The sequence below is a fragment of the Macaca fascicularis genome, chromosome 7 (genome assembly GCF_037993035.2).
Source record: "Macaca fascicularis isolate 582-1 chromosome 7, T2T-MFA8v1.1".
NCBI lineage: Eukaryota > Metazoa > Chordata > Mammalia > Primates > Cercopithecidae > Macaca > Macaca fascicularis.
Window position 1 is genome coordinate 120,717,573 of NC_088381.1, and position 16,345 is coordinate 120,733,917.

At 39.0% G+C, this 16,345-nt stretch overlaps 1 protein-coding gene across 11 annotated transcripts in view; it reads right to left on the reverse strand.

Annotated features, from left to right (window-relative positions):
- Nucleotides 1-16,345, reverse strand: part of FERMT2 (FERM domain containing kindlin 2) — a 96,456-nt gene that overhangs the window by 17,852 nt on the left and 62,259 nt on the right. For 6 of the 11 annotated variants that reach the window (XM_065548820.2, XM_065548819.2, XM_065548817.2 and 3 more), the window contains 4 exons: nt 7,293-7,518; nt 7,086-7,188; nt 4,346-4,453; nt 700-834 (listed from right to left, as the gene is read on the reverse strand). In XM_065548820.2, the coding sequence (XP_065404892.1) occupies nt 700-834; nt 4,346-4,453; nt 7,086-7,188; nt 7,293-7,518 (572 nt within the window). Of the gene's footprint in view, nt 1-699; nt 835-4,345; nt 4,454-7,085; nt 7,189-7,292; nt 7,519-7,847; nt 7,881-16,345 lie in introns of all 11 variants that reach the window. The other 5 variants (XM_065548818.2, XM_065548816.2, XM_065548815.2 and 2 more) reach the window with 1 other exon arrangement.

Genomic DNA, 16,345 nt, shown 5'->3' on the forward strand with positions numbered 1-16,345 from the left:
TTTCTTCATTGTGTTAGCCAGGATGGTCTCGATCTCCTGACCTCGTGATCCGCCCGTCTCGGCCTCCCAAAGTGCTGGGATTACAGGCTTGAGCCACCGCGCCCGGCCTCTTTTTGTAATATTTCAAATGTGCACATCACTAAGTGGATTTTTACCATGACTTGAGATTATTTTCCTCTGCAGAAATGTCTTCTCACCACTTGTAGAAGAATTTGCAGAGTATTAGAGTATTAGATATATTCTAACTGTGTTGAATGCACTAGAGACGAATACATTATTATTTTAGAAACAAACAAACTTCCCAGCGGTGGCAGGAGCACTGCTTAAGGCCAGGACTTTGAGATCAGACTAGACAACACAGTCAGACCCCATCTCTAAAAAAATTAAAAATTTAGCCAGGTGTGGTGGTGCATGCTTGTAGTCTCAGCTACTCAGGAGGCTGAGGCAGGAAATGGCTTGAGCCCTGGAGTTTGAGGATGCAGTGACCACTGCACTCCAGCCTGAGCAACAGAGCAAGACCCTGTCTCAAAACAAAACCACCACTTTCCTCAAAGTTCCTGAAAAATTAACATCTGATTTCTCTCTCTAAAGCATTAAATATTTCTCTCCACCACCCCCCAAATACTTTGAACCTAAATCCACAAAATGGAATGCATCAATTCAAGCTAAATTAATAGGTAAAAAAAAGATTCATCCTACCAAAATTGTTGACGTTTTACCCCCTTCCAAAGTAATCTCCAGGTCTGAAAGGGCAGCATCAACTTCATCAACTTCTTTGTCACTGTTGTTCAAATGATTCTCTGACGTCATGATTGACAGCTTATTGATATGATACTGAAACCAGAATTATTTTATTAAAATAATTGCTATAACTGTAAAACTCTAAGACGAAATTACTATCTGAATCTATATTTAATGTTTTTCAGTACCTAATTGGAAAAGACAGAAGCGTCTGGGAATAGAATGAAAGGAAATAAAGGGCATGGCACCTGAAATCAATATCCTAAACCTGCTAATATTTTTTTTTTTTTTCAGACGGAGTCTCGCTCTGTAGCCCCAGCTGGAGTGCAGTGGCCGGATCTCAGCTCACTGCAAGCTCCGCCTCCCAGGTTTACGCCATTCTCCTGCCTCAGCCTCCCGAGTAGCTGGGACTACAGGCGCCCGCCACCTCGCCCGGCTAGTTTTTTGTATTTTTTAGTAGAGACCGGGTTTCACAGTGTTCGCCAGGATGGTCTCGATCTCCTGACCTCGTGATCCGCCCGTCTCGGCCTCCCAAAGTGCTGGGATTACAGGCTTGAGCCACCGCGCCCGGCCTGCTAATAAATATTTATCCAAAAGACGTAGGGTCTTTGGACACATACCAATGAATTCATCGTTTGGGGGCCCTTAGACTTAAGGGAGTTAACTGTCCTCAACTCTATTTCACATTAACAGAGATTTGACTTTTTTTTTTTTTTTCATTGTAATCTTCCCTGTGTCTATAACAGGGCCTGTTATCAAGAAATATTGAATAGACATATAGAATATGCATAAGGTCTTTTGTAGAAACGGATGAACACTGAATGCTGTACATTGCTCCTATTACCCAGGAGAAAGTCATCATTACTATGTCAAAAGCTAAAGCTCCACCTTTTCCCCATCCTCGATTCAATGCTCTGTATTCTCATATGTAAGAATGTTTGTACATGAGTACGCACATGGATACCCACATATACGTGGGTGGGGAGGGGTGAAGAGAGAGCAGTCAGTAGTGGTGACTACTCATATGTAGGCAGGAAAATTTTGGGATACAGAATAGTTATTGATTTTAAATATACTTCAGTAAGTGACTTAGAACCAATATTCATAATCTAATAGATTTTTATGTTAAACCTTAAGTCTTCTACAAAGGTCAGCAGAACCTTTAAATCTTAATCAGTTACCTTTCAAAGCAACAAATGGTGCTCCAAATGTCTGAAGTATTCATTTAATACATTCATTTCATGGGAGCATTTAGTGAACTAATCTGAGGCCACTTACCAATGTTCTTCTGTGTTTTAAGGTTTAGTGACTGGTAATGAATAGTCTCTGGCTACTTCAATTGTGCTGAAATGAGATCTTACAATGGTAGAAATGTCCATGTTCATAAATTATGGAAAATGAGGTAGAGGTTGAGGTCCTCAGGTCCCAAATGTCAGAGTATATTAAGAACCAGGTGAAGAACTGGTCAAAAATACAGATCCTTAGGTTTACTCCAGAGATCCTGATTCAGGAAGTCTGGGGTCCAGCCTGGAATCTGCATTTTTACTCACTGCTCTGGGTAATTCTGATGCAAAATGTCCTTATGAGTCATACTGGAGAAATCCTGGCTGTGAATGGCACTTAAAAAATCCAGCTTTGCTTTCAAAAGTGCAAGGGATATCTTAAATTTCTTAATACATACTCTGACCTAAATGCTTTAAAAACAATGTGACTAATTCATCTACTTTACTTTTTATCCCCACCTTCTTGTTTTTATTATTTTGCTTCTTTTTACTATCGTAAATTTACTTTACACAATGATCCAGATGTCCCAAGGAGAGCATACTTCAGAGTACAGGCTCTGTCTGAAAGAAAAAATACTACGCATCTCCTCCTCACCATACTTTCAGTTTCCTTATTCTGATGCTAGATGGTTTCATACAACCTTAGGGTCAGTCTCTGAGAAAGCCTCTAACAACTCAAGGTATCTGTATGCCAAAATACTCTCATTAAATCTAGATTCTAAAATGGTCTTGGAGGGCTATGGTTTTGAGCCCATTCCACTTCCATGAACTGAAACCTATGGTCTTCTCCTGAGGTGTTCTTTCTGTACTGATACAGAATGTCCACGATACATTTGGTGAGGTGGGCTGCAGAATCATGTCATTCTTGTGAGAACACCACTGTGTGTACTCTCATTTTACAAACACGTTTTGAGCACCGACTATGTGCCACGCATATAACAGGCATCTGTTGGTTTTTAAAACAACCATAAACATGACTATTTAATACAAAAATAAAGCAACAGTATAAAATCTGTGGTCTTTCACACATATTTTACAGGTATTATTATTCTATCATTGGCAAAACCTCCACTAGAAAATCATGAGCCTGTATCAAAGTGAGAAGGATGCAGGAAGAAGGCCATAACCAGGTAAGGGGACTCCCAACAAACTGCTCCAGAATTTAATTCAAGAAATTCGCCAGAGAGTCAGAATTATCTGGAAACACAATACAGGATCCTAATTGGCTCATTAAGCAAGTCCCTAGAAAATAACTGAAAATATCTGTCACCTGGGATTTTCCTTGTCTACGCTTCTTTGCCACTCTTTTCATTACGTAAACTAAGGTGAAAATTAGCTGTTCTTGCTTTATTTATTTATTTATTTTGGCTAATCTCACTCCCCATTCTTGCTTTCTAATGGCAACTTTTTGAGTCACAACTGAAAACTTTTCTGGATGCCTAAAAGAAGGCATCCAGAAGACTGAGAGCATTTTTGTGTTCTAAAGAAAAACAAAATCCTTTCTACAGTGAAAAGTTCTTCAGCTGAATGTCAACTCTGCTTCCTGTACTTCTGTTATTTATAGAACACCAACTTCATCAGGACTTTAGGCTGAACCTAGAATCCCGTCATAACCAGGAATACTTGCCAAAGCATTACTCGGGTATCTGAAATTTAAGAAAGATAAATTAATTTGGTCACCAGACCTCAGTATCTGTAAGAATGTGGACGTGTGGATGCTACCTTAAAGTTATTAATGAAGTGGATAATTTTTAAATAAGCTCCCCTATAATTCTGAAGGAGGTGGCATGTAAGAACCACATATGAAAAAACTGGTTTAATCTAAGGAGGCTTGTCAGTTATCTACTTAAGAATTATCACTGTAGAAAAAGGTTTGGTTCCACTAGTCTCTCTAAATCTTATCACCTAAAAGTATTGCTGTGCTACAGCCCATTTTATCATGTGTTGTATCATCCCCAGCTATTTATGAAATTATGTAGGTAAGCTTCAGATTAGATTTCAGAAATCTGATTTTTAATAAATATTTTCTTTCCAAGGAAAAACTGAGGAGCTTTGAGCAGATATATATTTAGGGGTGAGAGGATAATTTTTTTCCTACAAAATAGAGAAAAGTACTTAAGTATACCACTAAACTCTTGGAAAAGATAAAAAAATCAAACTAAAATGTATTTGTTTTGCTTTCCTAAGTGTCTGCTCACTTTCTTAATGGCAAAAATTCTGTCTTGTGAATTGTTACTGGAATTACTATTCCACTTTACTGTTTAAAAATACCTCCCTACCCTTTACCCGAATAGGTCCCATTTCCTAGACCTTTCAACTACCTGCAGGGCTGCAAACATCATCATTTCTTCTTCTGTGCATTCAATTTCTTCCAGGAGAATGGCCCATTTGGCCTGCTCGTAAAGCTGATTGATTCTGATTGCATCATACTGCAGCAAGAGAAACAGTTATTTTGTAATATATAACCTTTACCATGGAAAAATTTCAAACTCTGAATATTCAATTGATAAGAAAAATTTAATACTTTTTTTTTCCTGGGATTTTAATTTACAACCAAGAATTTTTATTTACAATCAAGTATTATTAGAAGGATACCTATAGGGTCAGTCATGCATATATATGCCCACATCTAATTTTCTGTTAAAAATGACATTAAAGGCCAGGCACAGTGGCTCACGCCTGTAATCCCAGCACTTTGGGAGGCCGAGGCAGGGGGATCACGAGATCAGGAGATCAAGACCATCCTGGCTAACACGGTGAAACCCTGTCTCTACTAAAACTACAAAAAAAAAATTAGCTGGGTGTGGTGGCGGGTGCCTATAGTCCCAGCTACTCGGGAGACTGAGGCAGGAGAATGGCGTGAACCTGGGAGGGGGAGGTGGCAGTGAGCCGAGATCGCACCACTGCACTCCAGCCTGGGTGACAGAGCAAGACTCCGTCTCAAAAAAAAAAAAAAAAAAAAGACATTAAAATATGACAGAGAATAATTGATTTTCCTGTATTGAAAGTAGATCCTGTATGTTATTTTTCAGGGAAATAACCACTAGACATTATAGCCTTTAACATAAGAAATCTAATTTGATGACATTAAAGTAAGGCAGAACTACCAATTATTTTTCAGGGTCGTTACTGCAACTTGCCATACTAAAATGTAATCAGAAAGCAAATTATTTTGGGGAACATTTTGTTCACTGTGGAGAAGCATACCCAGATAAAGTGGCAAGTCCGTGGAAACAGCAGTTATTTTAAGTATGCAAAATACAGGGCAAATATACTTGTGGAAAATGTTTACTTATATGTTATTCAATTATCCATTTAATTATATAAATAAAAGTCAACAGTAATGCCTTAAGAATACTATAGATTTGAGTATTCCTTATCCAGAATGCTTGAGACCTTCTGTTTTGAATTTAGAATTTGTATAGATGTTGGAATATTCCATTATACCAGTTGAGTGTGCCTAACATAGAAATCCAAAATGAGCATATCCTTTCAGCATCATGTCAGCCCTCACAAGTTTTAGCTTGTGGAGCACTCTACATTTTCAAATTAGGAATGCTCAACATGTGTTTTAGAATGTTGACAAAATACATCTCCACTCCCCTCACAAATGTTAACTATTCCCAAAGTAGCTTTGGCTTTACTAAAAGTAGATAAGATGTGGCCTGAAAATGAATTAAAATTATTTTCTATAATTTTATTATAGAGATTTTACTGTTGTATAAAGAATTACTTAAGCATATAATAAAAGATGATAAACATAACATTAAAATCTAGACTACAGTCTAAACATGAAAAGGATGAGAGGGTAGCCAAGATAGGTTTTTACCCCCAGGCTGAAAGAGAAGTAGAAGATTCAAACCTCTGTGCCAAGTGTTTTCCACGGGGGAAAAAAGCTCCAGATATTTATAGCAAAGTTAAATCTTACCAGAAAAGTGAAGTACTATGGTAGCAGAGATAATACCAATCATAGTAAAGACAAATAACAGTGTTTGCCTGTTACAGAGGAAAAATATGTAGACCTAAGAAAAATTTGGCTGGGCATGGTGGCTCAGGCCGGTAGTCCCAGCACTTTGGGAGGCTGAGGCAGGAGGATGACTTCAGCCCAGGAGTTTTGAGACCGGCTTGGATGAAAAAGTGAGACTCTGTCTCTACAGAAAATAAAGTTAGCCAGGTATGGCTGGGTGAGCCTGCAGTCCCAGCTACTTGGGAGGCTGACGTGGGAGAATGGCTTGAGTCCAGGACTTTGAGGTTGCAGTGAGCCATGATCATGCCACTGCATCCAGCCTGGGGGACAGAATGAGACCCTGTCTCAAGAAAAAACCTTTTTTTTGAAGCAACATCTTTTGGCACATAATTAGTAATCTAAAAGTAATTGAAAAGGTAATCTTTCTGAAACTTTTCTTTTACTTAAATAGAGTTGAAGAGAGGTCTTAAATTTTAAAAATGAACTTTGCCAATTCTTTTTTTGTTTGTTTGTTTGAGATGGAGTCTTGCCCTGTTGCCTAGGTGGGAGTGCAGTGGCACAATCTCCGCTCACTGCAAGCTCCACCTTCCAGGTTCAAGCGATTCTCCTTCCTCAGCCTCCCGAGTAGCTGGCATTACCAGCGCGCGCCACCATGTCTGGCTAATTTTTGTATTTTTAGTAGAGACGGGTGGGCTCTCAAAGTGCTAAGATTACAGGCGTGAGCCACCGCATCCGGCCTAAACTTTGTCAATTCTATAGTACCAAACGAGTACCTTTAAAATACAAATCATGCCACACTAAGAGCTTAGAGATTAAAAAAAACAAAAACAAAAACAAAAAAAACCAAAACCAAATCAACCAAAAGTTTCATTATCTTAATAACAACAATAAAAAAGGTTTAGTTATGCTGCCAACCTACTAAAATAGAAGTACTTAAAATACAAATACCTTTGCCTAAAGGTTTGGGTTTTTAATAATTATTCAAGATTTCCTATATACAAATAATTCCTTATTCCACCAACTTCCAAAAACAAACATCCATATGAACAAAACAAATAAATAGGGGAAAAAAGATCCCTTTAAACCCTCGGTACCTTTGGATTCAAATCAAAAAAGCTGTAATACTTGAATCGGAGCAGTAAGGCCTCATTTTCCTTCACATCTTGTTCCATGAGAGATCTTGAGGAATCAAGCCATCTGGACAAATTAAGAATAGTGGAAGAAAACAACATAGAATTAAGACAACATTTCTACCTCTAGTTGGATAAGAAATTCAATTTTATCTATATCTTAAAACTTACCCTTGGTTGATTTTTGCTTTATCAAGAAGAGCTTGAGGTTTGAACATTTTTGCCAAGATTTCTGGTGACGTGATTGGTTGACTGACAGCAAGTATACCAGGATTGCCTTCTGACAAAGCACTGTCACCAAACCAAGCAGAAGTTGGTGACAAAGGGCTTCCATCATGAGCATCGTAAGTGGGGGTCATTGTTTTACTATACAGTCCTGGGCTTGAATATATACTTCCTGAGAAGTAACATGAAAAACAGGTAGTAAGTATGCAGTACAGAATCTTAGTTTTCAATAATAACACATACTATGACAGAAAGCACATTGTGAAACAAAAGTTTTATTCTGAAAGGAAAGCTTAGTATATTATTTTACCTGTTATGAGAACATGTGTAATTAATTCTCCTTTTATAACATTAAAATACGTATTAACAAAGCCTTAAGAATATAATTAAGTTGGCAGAAATTTTGGGGGAAAAAAATCAGTTCAAGAGAATTAGAAAATAAGGATATAGCTGAAGCAGACAGACCAACATTTTTTGTCTTTAAATTGTGGCAAGGCTCACCTTTCAGAGGGCCAATGTAAAGAACATCAGTGCCTACAGGAAAGGAAAGAAAGGAATTCAGAAGGTAAAGGAAAGGCAACAACAGAGGACAGAAACAAAAGAATGAAAAGAAAATGAGAAAAAGAAAAAACAGATTTTCCCTAATTGTGAATCATAAACTGAAATACACATTTCAAGTGGATTTCAGAGTACACATTTCAAGTGGATTTAAGAGAACCTTAGAAGCTACAACCTAAGTAAACCAGGTTTTTTTTGGTTCAACTTAAAAGAATGAAGTTGTGCTCTAGTCAAGCACATAGTGACAAACATGTCTACAACTTTTACCACCATTTGAAATCCATATAATTTTAAGGTAACACAATAGAACTGAATTCATTCATATAGATTAAAAATAATTTTATGGTAATGTCTTCTCAGTGAATAAACAGGTTTCAACAGATTTACGAATAAAGTATTTTTTTAAGTTCTAGGATACAACAAATAAAGTATTAATGCAAAAGAGTAGATAAAAGTTTGCCCTAGAAAGAGTCTAACAGAGATATATTTAATAGTCAAATCCCAAAAGGAAGGGATATTGCCTTATTTATCTTCTGATTTCTTAGTATTAGGGCTAGGCATATAGTAGAGGCTACATAAATAACTATTTGTTACATTAGTCAACTGATGGTATGTGCTTATTTAAACTACAAAAATTAAGGAGATGAATTTAAGGCATTTAAAAATGTTCAGAATGACATTAAGTACAAGCAGCTCCCCCAAGTCCTAGCTCTGTTAAATTATAATTTGTCCTGTAGTCATAATTTTTCAAAAGAAAATGTGTAATAGGTATAACACTGTTCAACAATGTACAGAAAATGGCTTTTCCATTCCCTAAATTTAGGGTTAAGCTTAGGAATCCATCTCCTTTACTACTTTTTTTTTTTTTTTTTTTTTTTTGAGACGGAGTCTCCCTCTGTTGCCCAGGCTGTAGTGCAGTGGTGCAATCTGGCTCACTGCAAGCTCCGCCTCCCGGGTTCACACCATTCTCCTGCCTCAGCCTCCTGAGTAGCTGGGACTACAGGTGCCCGCCACCACGCCCGGCTACTTTTTTGTATTTTTAGTAGAGATGGGGTTTCACTATGGTCTTGATCTCCTGACCTTGTGATCCGCCTGCCTCGGCTTCGCAAAGTGCTGGGATTACAGGGGTGAGCCACTGCGCCTGGCCCTTTCTTACTATTTTATAACTCTTCTCCCCATGCAATGATAGAAACACTACCTGTGAAAAAGTGGTGCTAATGCTAGAGATTTTTGTAGCTGTCATGACCTAGTCTAGGAAGCAAAGGCAAAGTTAAAAAAAAAAAGTGTTTACTGAAAATATGTAATCTCTTGCTAGACACAGGATATTTGATTTGATGTCCCTGACATGTGTTCTTCCAATGTTAGTACTAAAAACACTTGTAAAATCCAGGCCGGGTGTGGTGGCTCACGCCTGTAATCTCAGCACCTTGGGAGGCCGAGGCGGGTGAATCACTTGAGGTCAGGAGTTCGAGACCAGCCTGGCCAACATGGTGAAAATAGGAAAATTAGCCAGGAGTGGTGGTGCATGCTATTCGGGAGGCGAGGGCTGCAGTGAGCCAAGATTGAGCCAATGCATTCCAGCCTAGGCAACAAAGACTGACTCTATCTCAAAAAACAACAACAAAAAACCCTCTAAAATCCGAACACTGTTAATCCTAAAACACAAAGCAAAGCTGTGAATTCTTTATCAGCATTTGAAGAACACCGGGATAGTTAGTCCTGGGGCTTTAAAAGTTAGATCCTTAAACTAGACAGGTATTTTTCAAAATTAAAATTGTGTGACACCTTTTGAAAGGATTAATTGGGCACCCCACACTTATAAATGGGTTCAACACATTACTCCAACTCAGTTGGGCAAAGGGTATTTCTGCTACAGAGTGTGCGCATGTAGATAAAGTGTGAAAAAACATTAACTTCTAGGCAAAGTCTTGTTTATTTCAAAGATCTGTTAAATCTGTTACAAAGAATGTCAGAATACTGAAAATGTGCACCTGGTGTGCTTATAATTCCTATCCAAAACTGAGTCAAGTTAGAATGGACAATTTGCTTTATAAAGTTTCTAATATAGAAAAGATACTCCCCCTAAATCACTGATAATGGTTTGGATCTGTTTCCCTGCCCAAATCGCATGTCTAATTGTAATCCCCAATGTTGGAGGAGAGGCCTGGTGGGAGGTGACTGGCTCACAGGGGTGGAGTTCTCATAATGGTTTTGCACCATCCCCCCTTGGTACTGTATAGTGAGTGACTTCTCATGAGATCTGGTTGTTTAAAAGTACGTGGCACCTCCCCCCTCCTACCCCTACCTCCTGCTCCAGCCACGTGAAGGGCTGGCTCCTCCTCTGCCTTCCACTGTAATTGTAAGTTTCCTGAGGCCTCCCCAGGAACTGATGCCACTATGCTTCCTGGACAGCCTGCAGAACTGTGAGCCAATTAAACCTCTTTTCTTCTAAGTTACCAAGTCTCAGGTATTTCCTTATAGCAATTCTAGAAGGAACAAATACAGTCACACATTTAATAGAATCAGCCACCCTCCCAAATCTCCCTTTCAACTTCCTACAGTTTGTATCTTCTTCAATTCATACTTAATCACTTCATTGTTCTTATTTGTTCTGTAGGCACTATGTGATAATAACTCACTTAGTGTTCACAACAACTCTATTATTCTCACTTCAGAGGAGGAAACTGAGGCAAAGCACGGTTAAATAACTTGTTCAAGGTCAAGAGCAAGTAGGGTGCAGCCAAGCTATAAATCAGCTGGTCTGGGCAGGCGCGGTGGCTCAAGCCTGTAATCCCAGCACTTTGGGAGGCCGAGATGGGTGGATTGCCTGATGTCAGGAGTTTGAGACCAGCCTGGCCAACGTGGTGAAGCCCCGCCTCTACTAAAAAAAAAAAAAAAAAAATTAGCCAGGCGCGGTGGCGGCATGCCTGTAATACCAGCTACTTGGGAGGCTGAGGCAGGAGAATCGCTTGAACTCGGGAGGCGGAGGTTGCAATAAGAGATTGCACCATTGCACTCCAGCCTGGGTGACAAGAGTGAAACTCTGTCTCAAAACAAACCAACCAACCAACCAACCAACCAACCAACCAACCAACCAACCCACCCAGCCAGTCTGCCCGTAGGGCTACACACTGCCTCCATGTACTATAACGTATGTAAGCCATTCCCAATTCTGTTACTATTAAGGTGGCTCACGCCTGTAAATCCCAGCACTTTGGGAGGTTGAGGCGGGCGGATCACCTGAGGTCAGGAGTTCAAGACCAGCCTGGCCAACAAGGTGAAACTCTGTCTCTACTAAAAATATAAAAAATAAGCTGGGTGTGGTGGTGCATACCTATAGTCGCAGCTACTTGGGAGGCTGAGGCAGGAGAATCGCTTGAACCCAGGAGACGGAGGTTGCAGTGAGCTGAGATCACGCCACTGCACTCCAGCCTGGGTTACAGGGCGAGACTTTGTCTCAAAAAAAAAAAAAAAATTCTGTTACTAATGTCATTATTGCAAACCAATGCTTCGATAAACATTTGTGTAGTTATTTCCCAATTCTAGCAGCACTGCTGGGTCAGAGGGTATGGGTATTTTAAATTCCTCAGTCGCGGTTCAGAGAGAATCCCAACTAAGTTGTTTTCCTGAATGCCTGGTTTAAAATACATCTGAGGCAGAAAACTAGTAAAGACTCAGATAAAGTAGCAGATTTAGCAACAAAATATGAGCTTACTAAACAACATGGAAAGAGAACTTAAAAACTATGAGGAGGAGAAATAAAGAGTTCAAAAAGCACTACAGTCTGAGTCCACCTACTGTAGATATTTAAAACCCGATATAATCAAACTCCTAAATATTGCTATATTTTAACACAGTAAAATTTACCTGATTATAAATTACATATTTTTAAAAAGAGTACTAAAGCAATAAATTTTACAAAATTTTCACCAAAATACCTATCTTATACCATATTTTATTAAAAGGATTTTTATGGTATTATTTTTATATTTTGAGAAAATTTTCCCAAGCAAGAGTAAACCTAGAACTATAAAGTAAATGGCTAACAGATATAAGACCACATAAAAATGTAAAACAATATGGTTTTTTTTTTTTAAAAAAGGCCACAAACAAAATGCCAGTATATAAAGGGAAGTAACACATTAAAATTTTAATATCGGTAAAAACAAAAATATAAATTAAACAAAAAATCTATCATTTGAAAATAGAATAGAAATGGCTAATAAACATATAAATTACTAAACTATCCTAGTATTTATCAGGGAAATGCAAAATAACTGAGATACTATTTATTGTCAAACTGGCAAAATACAGATTTACAACATTTCAATATTGAGCAGAATGTAGGAAACGAGGCATTTTCATATACTGCTGATGGAAGTACAAACCACAGAAACTTTCTGGAGAGAGAGAGAGAGAGAGAGAATGTATGTGATATAGTATATAGATATATATGTATCTACACATACAGGTATTTTTTTAGAGATAGGGTCTCGCTCTGTTGCCCAGGCTGAAATGCAGTGGTGTGAGCACCCAGGTTGAACTCCTGGGCTCAGGAGATCCTCCTGTCTCAGCCTCCCAAGTAGCTAGGACTACAGGTCACACCACAATGCCCAGCTCTGGGATACATGTGACAGAAAAATTAGATACCACCTAGGTAGAAAAACAGATAAATACAGTTTTTACATAGGTAAAACTCTGAAGTCATTTATAAGAACTACGGAGACTTCTCTGCTTTGACACAAATCACCAAAACATTGAGCACCAAAAATCAAATTGCAGAGCATTAAATACATATTAGGATCTCATTTATGTTATTAAAATAAGACTAGATATGCAAATCTTACACCCGCATGTGTGTATAAACACACAGAAAGGGTATTGTTGAGCTGGACTCCAAACTTACAATCTCGTTATATGTAGTAATCAAGAAATGGCTCCCTCTTGAGAAGGAGTAGCCAGGGAATAAGTTTAAAAGGAACTCACCTTAAGTTTAATAAATTGTTTATATTACTTGAGTTTATGATAAAAGAGACTGTATTAATGTATAAATTTTGTAATTAAAAAATATGAGGTCCAGCCAGGTGTGGTAGCTCACGCCTGTAATCCCAGCACTTTGGGAGGCCGAGGCGGGCGGATCACGAGGTCAGGAGATCAAGACCATCTTGGCTAACAAGGTGAAACCCCATCTCTACCAAAATCACAAAAATTAGCAGGGTGTGGTAGCGGGCGCCTGTAGTCCCAGCCACTCGGGAGGCTGAGGCAGGAGAATGGCATGAACCCAGGAGGTGGAGCTTGCAGTGAGCCGAGATCGCACCACTGCACTCCAGCCTGGGCAACAGAGCAAGACTCCATCTCAAAAAAAAAAAAAAAAAAGAGGTCCATCAGCATGTATCATTGAGTAAGAAAACACAATGTGTGTATAACACAGTCCCACTTTTGTTAGAAAAAAAATACGTAATTATGTAATATTTGAATATTTAACCATGTGATACTTTTGTACTTAAAAGAATAGTTTTTAAAAAAATGTTTTGAGGCTAGGTGCAGTGGTCATACCTGTAATCCCAGCATTTTTTTTTTTTTTTTTTTTTTTGAGATGGAGTCTCGTTCTGTCGCCCAGGCTGGAGTGCAATGGTGCGATCTTGGCTCACTGCAAGCTCCGCCTCCCGGGTTCAACTGACTCTCCTGTCTCATCCTCCTGAATAGCTATCCCAGCACTTTTGAGAAACCAAGGCAGGAGGATTGCTTGAGACCAGCCTGGGAAACATGGCAAAACCCCATCTCTACAAAAAATACAAAAATTAGCTGGTCATGCTGGCATGCGCCTGTAGTCCCAGCTACTTGGGAGGCGGAGGGAGGAGGATCACTTGAGCCCAGAAGTCTGAGACCAGCCTGGACAACATAGCAAGACCCTGTCCCTTAAAAAGAAAGAAAGAAAAAATTTAGCAAACATTCCTATTATAATTCGTAAAATAAACATTATGGCCAGGCATAGTAGCTCACGCCCATAATCTAGCACTTTGGGAGGCTGAGGTGAAAGGATCACTCGAGGCCAGGAGTTGATGACCAGCCTGGGCAACACAGGGTCTCTTAAAAAAAAAAAAATGAATTGGAGAGATGGTGTTACTTAATGGTTAGAGGCATGAGCATTGGAGCCTGGATGTGAATTCTAGCTCTATTCCTTATTAGCTTTGTGACCTTGGAAAATTACTTAACCCTTGTAGAATTATTTCCTCATAAGTAAAATGAAGACATCACCAAAACTGCTGGTATTTTGTTTTGTGGCGATCAAGTGAAAGATTATGTATTCAATAATACTTATAACTTATTTACTTTTTTTTTTTTTTTTTTTGAGATGGAGTTTTGCTCTTGCTGCCCAGACTGGAGTGACATGGCACGATCTTGGCTCACTGCAACCTCCACCTTCTGGGTTCAAGACAGCCTCCCGAGTAGCTGGGATTACAGGCATGCGCCACCACATCCGGCTAAGTTTTTGTGTTTTTAGTAGAGACGGGGTTTCTCCATGTTGGTCAGGCCCATCTTGAACTAATGACCTCAGGTGATCTGCCCACCTCGGCCTCCCAAAGTGCTGGGATTATAGGCATGGCTACCGCATCCAGCCCCTATAACTTATTTACTATTTTGAAATTGTTGACCATGGAGGAGGGAAAACCTGACATTATATATGTTTATTTCTATGTGGCTAAATTTTCTCCTAGAATATAAATTCATATATTTATTCTGTTTATATCAACAGTATACACTACTCTCCAACCATTAAAAATCAGAGACAGCCAAGAGGAAAAACAAACCATAAGGCTTATTTGTGATTTTGGTTTGCAACCCACTTTACTACCAAACAAAAGTATTTTTAAAATATGGATTAGTATTCATATTAGCTGTGACTTCTAAAAGAAAAAGTATTAGTGGGTTGTTCAATCTAAATTACTATGTCTTAATCAAGGCAGCCCAGCTTAAGAATTCATTGAAAATACTGATGCTAACTCAATCATGATTATTCATTAGCTTAAGTTATATACTAATCAGCTTTCCTACATTTTGTCATTATCACCAAGCTGAAGAGAACAGAAGCAAAAATGAGTAAGTTCTGGAACTATTACAAAATTATCCAGTGCTTCCAATTCTACCAGTAGCTTCTTGTCGTTTTGTAAGATCTAAGCTGATAATTTTATTTTTCACAGTCACAGGGTTTGCTTCTAGCCATTTCTGTATGATGTAAAAATTTTAAGATTTCCTGCTTCCTAGACCAGCATACTCTCAAGAATTTCTATGCATACTGGTGTTCACCCATGGTTTCTGGGCAACAAAACCTCCTTAGCTTTCCAAATTCTAACTCTAAGACTTATAGAAACATTCAGCATTATCACTTCTATTGATATGGGATGATTCAGATTGCCACTACTCATGTAGAGTACAGTATTAAAGATTTGTTAGAGAATTTAAATTTTAGGCCGGGCGCGGTGGCTCAAGCCTGTAATCCCAGCACTTTGGGAGGCCGAGACGGGCGGATCACGAGGTCAGGAGATCGAGACCATCCTGGCTAACACAATGAAACCCCGTCTCCACTAAAAATACAAAAAAATTAGCCGGGCGCGGTGGCGGCGCCTGTAGTCCTAGCTACTCGGGAGGCTGAGGCAGGAGAATGGCGGGAACCCGGGAGGCGGAGTTTGCAGTGAGCCGAGATCGCGCCACTGCACTCCAGCCTGGGCGACAGAGCGAGACTCCGCCTCAAAAAAAAAAAAAATAAATAAATAAAATAAATTTTAACTTTTTTTTTCTTTAAGGTAAACAAGGCTACAAAAATTAAATAAAAGCTAGATTGTGGCATCCGTGGCCACTGACGTATTTGCTAAAATTATGGGTCTGTATGTACTCATGAGGGATAGAAGGGGGAAGGAGACGGGTGTGCAATGGTGTAAGCTCTAGCTTGGAAGCGGGATGAGCCTGGGCTTACAGCTCAGCTCTACCAGTTACCAGGGATCAGCTTCCAGACAAGTGATTTAGCCACTCTGGGTTTCTCTTCTCAGGCTACCGATTTCTCAGAATTACTCAATTAATATATTTAACTGTGTGGATTAAATATATTACATGTAGTGTTTTGGACAAGAAGTTGCTCAATAAATGTGGTTGTCAGTAACAGCAATGTTTTAATAAAAATATTTTTTTTTTTTTCTGAAAAGGATCTCTTACAAATAAAGAGGCCACAAATGTCCCTTAGGACATTCAAAGCTGTCCAAAGGTCAAGCATCTGAAAGGAAAGAACTGAGGAATGGTACACAGAGCAGAAATAAAAGCAGCTGCAGTCTGGGTGAAAAGGGAACTGGGTGAAAAAGAACAAGGGAGCCTAAGATTGGGGAGGGTAAGAATTGGTAAGGATGCTCTTCTTGGGCACAAGCTAGCCAAAAATTGGGCAGCACAGG